The sequence below is a fragment of the Rhamphochromis longiceps genome, linkage group LG6, assembly GCF_057381845.1.
Source record: "Rhamphochromis longiceps isolate RC_006_pf linkage group LG6, R_longiceps_female_GT1.1, whole genome shotgun sequence".
NCBI classification, from domain to species: Eukaryota; Metazoa; Chordata; class Actinopteri; order Cichliformes; family Cichlidae; genus Rhamphochromis; species Rhamphochromis longiceps.
In genome coordinates, this window is record NC_140562.1 from 11,705,869 (window position 1) to 11,713,398 (window position 7,530).

Here is a 7,530-nt window from a genome sequence, read left to right on the forward strand (position 1 = left end):
CCTGCCTGCAGACTTGTCACTGGAGGCATAACCCACTGAAGATCAGACCTCAGCACAATCCACTGAACACCATCACCATGGTACGTGGACTTTCTCTGCGTGAACAATAATCTGCATCTGTTACCTTAGTTGTGGCATTATATTCTATCCTGATGTATGTGACCATTTGCTTTGATTCTGTGGCTGAACCTCATACTCTGCCGTTCCATGGTTTACTTTTCTCGTTGCATATACAGTAGTCAAATAGTCATATATTTCAAACGCATAGACTCAATATTAATGAGGCTGAGGAATAAAAAAGCTCAAAGCTTGTGTATCAACCAGTAATATTAATAGAGCGTGTTTTATAGAAGTGATGATGGCTACATATATTCTGTGAACATGCGTTTTGTATACAATAGAGAATCTCCCTTTGATTTTGATTTTGCTGAGGCTATAACCAAATTTAGGCTTTAAGTAACAGTCAAGAAAATACGTAACCCTTAAACTGATTGTGCTCACCTTACAGTTATAAGTATATAAGAGATAATTCTCGAGTCACAGCCTGGTAACAGAAGAAAAATCCTATTCTAAGATTTACCATATGTCACAGTTGAATAATCTGAATAATTCAAATCCCACAGAGGGATTAATAATGTATAGCTTGACTTAATGATCTTCCATCAAATTCCCTGTGAAGTCAGTGATAAACCAGCATGAATCTGAAATGGGTGAGCAGATTAAACCGAGGAATCTGTGGGTGGAGGACTGGAATATAGGGTCCAGCATGATGAACTTCTCGTTTGCCCATCAGGTGATGCCCAGCACATAAATAGGAAGATTAGATGAAAAGAAGAACAGTTTATTGCTTTATTGATCAGGTGAACAGGTTCACTGACTTTGTTAAACATTGTTTAAATGTCATGTTGGGTTTCTCATTTGTATACATGTGAAATCGATCTTTAAACACATAAAATCAATTTAGCCTTACTTCATTTCTCTGTTTGTATAATTGTTAATGGGCACATATTGTACAAAGACATGCTAGACATGACTAGTGTCTGAAGAGCTATAGATCACTGTGTGGGTGTTTTGTTTTGTTTTTTATGGCGACCACGTCAGTGAACAAATACGACACCTTCCTGTTTTGTTAATTTTACAACCGTGGGTACATTGTTTTACCTCGGTTGATCATCAACTGCTAAGATAAGACAAGCGCTAATCATCAGTTTGCTCATGGCAGTTCCGCTGTCTCAAACCATCATGTAGATAGTTCCTAAAATTTAATAAATAAAACTGATAGACCAGATCTATACACACTTCTACAAGGAAGAGTTTTATCATCCAAGAATGAGCATGAGTACTGAAATCTTCCTATTATTATTATTATCATTATTTCATCCTGTCTTCCTTCTAAGAAGCAAACTAAAGTTCCCACCAAAAAGCTCTGAAAGAATGCAAGAATTGGTTTATCTTTCAATGTGTCTATTCCTATGTCGCTTTCCTTTACAGAAAATCCAGGATATGTCAATCAAGCAGGGCTTGGAGTTAAAAGTCCGTGTCAAGCCTGGTGAGAGTGGTGACAGGTGAGACCTTCTCCTAAGATGTTCATGCTGAGAGTGTCCTGTCCATTTCACACAGCAAAGTCGATTTAGTTATCTGTCAGGAAGCAGCGAGTCGAGTTCATGTTCCTTCCTCTCCTCTCCTTCCCGCATCTGTTGCAGTTTTGCCATCAACATCGGTCATGATCGTGAGAACATCGCCATGCACCTCAACCCCCGGTTAGACTCCAACACCATCGTCTTCAACTCTTTATCCGGGGGTAGCTGGGGTGACGAGATCCACGAATCAAACTTCCCTTTCAGACCTGGAGAAGAATGCAAGGTTTGTATGAAGACGTGTGGCGTCTGAAAAGTGTAGTCACCAACACACAATACACTCTGAAGAGGTTCGAATGGTTTAAGAAGCAAGGCTTTTACACACTGACATAACCAGTTTAACATCAATGCAAATGCTAAAACACAGTTCTCCAGACGACAGAGAACAAAGTCATCTGTGTTACTGGACTGAGTGCCAATTTCACAATATAAATGAAAGCTCATAAAAGTTACAACGTCTCAATTGTGTATATCAGTCAGATGATAACGTTAACTAAGACAGGGCCTTGATTTGCTGATCCTTTGATTTATAACATCTTTGCATGTCACTCTATGGGCAAGGTTTTATAGCTGATAGCTTTAAAAAATGTAATTGTACTCTTAGACACACACACACACACACACCTGCTGCACTTTAATTTAAAGAGTATTCAGGTAAAGCACACCCTGGGTAAATGAACTGCATTTCCAAGCTGTTATCATTTCTTTGACTATCAGGGTGTAATTAATGGGTTTGGTGCCTGCGCTGTAAGCTGCTAGGTCAACGGGTAATCACGACAGGCTTTATGGGCCCATAAAAGTTAATAGCTGTTGAGAAAGATTGCCCCAGATGTTTCTGGAGGAGGATTTTCTGTCGAAACTGCAGCTTTCTTACAGTTGTGTAACAATGAAATTCAAGGAACTGTTTACTTTCTTGGAAGGGGATCTGCTTGAAGTACTTATCTATAGTCAGTGAATCATCTGTAGTAGATAGCTGCATGCATGGCCACGTTTGGGAGAGGCAGGAGTTAAAGCATCTAACTGCAGTATACTGTGGACAGAGTCAGAAGCAAATGATATAATATCAGCATCTGATTTGTTTTGTTTTTTAATTTGAAGATTCTTACTGTTTTAGCTTGCCTTCAACACAACCGGAGATGGTTGGCGCTGTTAAACAGAGGCGGCCAGAGTGCCAGGCGGCATGGACACCCAAGACTGTAAATGCGATAACTCAAGAAAGGGTCGATATAGGTGTATACCATAGGTGTATCTACAAGGAGGCTGAGGGGTAGCACTTGTGTCCACATGTATTTTTAAAATCTGCTTGGATGACACACACAGTCGTGCTCATGTCACCTAGTTGATCCTTGATATGATATTGATATTTATAACCTGGGTTTTTGTTTTTTTAATCGATGGCTAAAATAAATTTGCAGTTGACTGCATCCACAGCAGCTTAGGTTCTGTCCGTGTCTGAGCCCAAGCTTCAAAAAAACAAAGGTATCCTTTTAACCAAACGATAAATGTCATTCACCTCTTTTTCTCCCTCTTGCTTTTTCTTACTTCTTCAGTTTTACATCAACTTCAACAACGAGGAATTTTACATCAAGCTTCCTGACGGCAGCATGATTACCTTCCCCAACCGCCTGGGTGATGTCAAGTACAAGTACTTCGATGTGAGCGGTGATGCGAGAATCATCGGCCTCAAGCTGAAGTAGAGGCTGACCTCTTCTTAAGCCCCAACCCTTCACCTCTCTACGTTTTGCTTGTTGCTAAAACATTCTCATGTTTTTCAATAGCTGAAATTAGGCTTGACTGCTAATATGAAATCTGAAAAGTAACTCTGGAAATGTCAACTGCTTTAGATTGCTGATGTTGTAATTAGAGGAAATGGCCTTAAGATGGAGCCCCGGCACATCTTACCTTACTATGGTTGGAGGACAGCTCAGCAAAGCTGGATTTGTTAATAAAACCCTAAAAGAAAAGAGTCTTCTTCATTTACTTCCTCTGAAATACGAAACACCACATGTAATTTACACCTACATGTTCTAAAACATATTTCAGACCTGTTTCAGGGTTTAATTTTTATATCATTGTAACGTACAAGAGTAAAAGCAGTGGGTGTTTAAAAACACTAAAAGAAGATGCCAACGCATTTTTGTCAATGTCTGTAATTCAAAAGCAGAATTATTATTTTTGCCTCTTTTTTTAAAGTTATGCAAAGTTTAAAAAAGAGGGAGAAAAAAGAAAACCCAGAATTGTATTGGTCATTATCTTTAATATGTGATGAGGAAATAGGTTAAAAAAAGAATAAAGGTCGACATGGAAAAGGAGGTGAGGTGGGAGATGTAGCACACACTTATACAGACAATTTACAGGAGGACTCAAAAGACAAGCGTCTGGAGGCTGAGGAATGTGGCACAGTGCAACGACATTTCATAGATAGAGATGAAAAGTATTTGTCTGTAAAGCTGTTGGCAAATTGGGCCATTACAAAAATATGAAAACAGTTCTCATTCACTTTTCTATTGTTTTGTTTTTACAGCAGTTTCACTTTAATTGTTACACAGTAAAAATATGTGAAAATACGGTACCAACTTTTTCCATTATTGTAAACTACACATTGTATTTGATCAATTACAGAAACTGTGGATAATGTATATAAAGAGTATTTATGATTTTTTAAAATGGATAAGGTACTGCAGAACATTTTCTGGTCATTTTCTTGTGTTCAGTATTTTGTCCAAAAAAAAGGCCTTCAAAACTTTTCTGTTTTGTACTAAACTGCCAATTCAAATACTTTTTAGATAAAATACTCACATTTCAACCTCTATATCAGTAAATCATAGATGTCTATCTGCTCAACAGAACATAACAAATAGAAAGATAATGAACACAGTGAATTCTAGTCAGTTTAGTCCATGCCTCTCTGCACTTATAATTTTATTCATTATTTAACATTTGAGATATCTCATGTAATTTGGTACAAAATGAACAAAGTTGATAAGATGATTCGTCCTAACCTGATTCGTCAGACTGAGGAAATGTAAATGGAGTCAGAACCATGTTTGTCATTGTGATTGAAATGCATTTGATTCAGCTAAATGTCTAGTTTATTAAATGCATTCAGTCAAGTTTGGTTAATTCAGCTAATTCTACTTTCTCAAAACCCACAAAACCTTAACAAGACTAGTTAACTCTCTCTTTAAGACAGGAGAGGAAGTTAGGTTTTAGCTGGGTCAACTCAATGTAGATAATAAAAAATGGCCTCTCTGAATCAAAACATATTATGACTGGACAGTTTAGTATTATTAACCTTTATTTAACCAGGAAAAGTCCCATTGAGATTAAAAACCTCTTTTTCAAGGGAGTCCTGGCCAAGAGGCGACAACATGTTAAAATTACAAAGTTACATACATGTTATAAGTAACAATTACATTTTAAAAAACATTTTTCTCTGGCTCTCTCAATTTGGACTTAAAAGCATTTAATGAAATAAGATATGCTATCTTCCAGTCTTTTTGCATCATGTTCCATGTAGAAGGGGCAGCATAAGTAAAAGCCCTCTTTCCCAGTTCAGTTCTGGCAAATGGAACATTGATCAGAAGAAGATCGCTTGAACGCAGGCTATAAGTAACAGTTAATGCTAATTCACTAAAAGTCCTGCAGTGGGGTTGTCACAGCTGACCCGGGATCAGCCCTGCTGGATCCTGATGACTGTCCTTTCTGTGCTAAATAATCTTTGTAGTTCCGAGTCAGTAGAGTGTAGAGAAATGGATTTATACAGCTGTTTCCATACGTGAGACATGTGACAAAGAAATTTACATAATTATGAGCAGCTGGAGACAAAGCTTTGAGGGACTCTGGAGAGAACAGTTTGGCTAACTGCCATCCCCAAAAAGGCAAGAAGCAAGTCCAGTAAGCTACCACAATGCTAAAGATCATTGATACGACTTTTTGTTTGAGTCGTGTCCTTCTGGCAGAGTGGCTGCTACCCCCTAAGTTAGCCTGTGCTACCCAGTAGCGCCTAGCTAGCCCTGCATACAGTCCAACAATTACCAATCCAGGGACTAAAACACTGGTGAAAAACAGGGCAATGATATAAGCCTTGAAGGCCTCAGGGGTCCAGGTTGGATAGCAGATTCTCTTGACTGAACCAGCCACAGTGGGTTTGCCCTCCCTGAGTCGGATCATCACCATCATGGGAAGCGTTAGCAGAAAAGATAACCCCCAAATAATTCCTGACACTAGCCGTCGGTTGCGGGACGAGGTCTTGTGTGCACTGAAGGGTTTAGCCACAGTACGATACCGTTCCAAGCTCATAACACCCAAAATGAAGACACTGGCATGCATGGTGAGGAGGTCGAGACTCAGTAGGATGCGACATCCGGCCTCACCAAACAGCCAGTCGTGGGCAAAGTAGGTGCAGACTACAAAAGGGATGGTGCAGAGGTACAGCAGGTCAGCCAGAGCTAAATTAATGATGTAAACGTACATAGAACCTGTGCGTCGCAAAGCAGCTGAGCGTGTAACAATAAGTGTGTATGTGTTGCCGGACATGCCCACGACACACATGATAATCAGTGTAGTACCAAGCAGGAATGTCACCCACAAGCCACCACTACCTCCAGCACCAGTACCACTCCCTTGGGACTCGTCAGCTCTTGTCCCTGGGCTCAATCCAAGACCCAGCTGGGGAGTTAAGGTGGCATTAAAAGTGCAGTTCATTTTGAGTTCATGCAGTTCAGTGCAGTTCAGAGAGGTCAGAGGTCAGGCTACAAAACTGAGGAGCCAGTTTACACAAGATTATTGACTCTTACCTCACAGGAAAGGTTTCATCTCTGTGGAAACATTACAGTGTGAGGTGAACTGCAGAAAGAAGATGCCAGTGGACATTACAGTCAAATATTTCTGTTAAAATGAAACATTCAACACAGTTCCTTCCAACTTGTAGTGCTTATTCCCAAATAAGTTCGTGATCAATAAAGACTCCAGCAAAGATTTAAGTCATATGAACACCCCAGACTTAAGAGATGTTTTCAGTTGGGCGTAGAACTTAAGCAGATCCAAGCTGGGTCATTTAAGAGCAGTGGGGAGCAGCACTGCCTTTTAGCTGGACAAACTGTGCTCAAAGTCCCTGATAGAAAGTCCCTCCTGTGCTAAGATGTGCTTGAGAAGGCTTAACTGGCTGACACCTCCAGAGCAGTCTCCACAGCAGGGCAAAAAAATAATCCTTTCTCCTATATTAGCATAGAGTGCTGTGTGGCTCTTAAAAATAAAAGTTGCTTTGCTTGTGCAAAGAAAGATTCACTCAGCAGCTTTAGTACATCCATTCACATTCTCCGTGTTTTTGGTCTTCTATGTTTCTGTCCTAATGTGGATTGACATACAGAGCTTTAAGATATCCTTTGTTTTATCCAAGTCATCCATATTTTTTCTGCATAGCTCTTCCAGACCTCTGCGGATCCACTTGGTGACAGATGAAGCTTCAGTTTCTCCCTGAAAATTGAGCCCACCCTTATCTCCAAGTTTTGATACTGCTGTGCTGTGTCTTTGAAGTTGCAGGGTTGCACTTCTCTCCTCCCGTCTCTCCTCAGTGCTCCCTCCTTCTCACCACGGTGAAAAAATAGCAGGGACCTATAGATTCATGTGGTATTCGTCGTGGGCCTCAACCTCCAGTCTGTGTAGTGAGGGTGTAGTTACACAGTAACCAAACCTCATCAATGTTTAGCCTAATGCTTAAATGTAAAAGACATCTATTTTTTCAAAACTTGCATCACATTATTTTTACACTTATTTATTTTACTTTTACTCATAAGTACCTCATCCTTAGTGAAATATTTGAAGAAAGTGATGGTGTTAAGCTCTAACACGTCACTGCAGACATAATCAAAACAGTTTAATGGTTAAATAA

The 7,530-nt window shown here is 39.7% G+C and overlaps 2 protein-coding genes across 2 annotated transcripts; one reads left to right on the forward strand and one right to left on the reverse strand.

Annotated features, from left to right (window-relative positions):
- Positions 1-3,601, forward strand: lgals2b (galectin 2b). The gene is made up of 4 exons (XM_085409235.1): positions 1-80; positions 1,492-1,565; positions 1,704-1,863; positions 3,188-3,601. The coding sequence occupies exons 1-4, from the start codon at positions 78-80 to the stop codon at positions 3,332-3,334; spliced, it is 384 nt and encodes a 127-aa protein (XP_085265361.1). The 5' UTR covers positions 1-77; the 3' UTR covers positions 3,335-3,601.
- Positions 3,602-3,745: 144 nt separating this feature from the next.
- uts2r4 (urotensin-2 receptor 4) lies at positions 3,746-7,444 on the reverse strand. Its single transcript, XM_085409234.1, has one exon. It carries the CDS (start codon positions 6,342-6,344, stop codon positions 5,271-5,273), a length of 1,074 nt encoding a protein of 357 aa, XP_085265360.1. The 5' UTR covers positions 6,345-7,444; the 3' UTR covers positions 3,746-5,270.
- Positions 7,445-7,530: the final 86 nt, after the last annotated feature.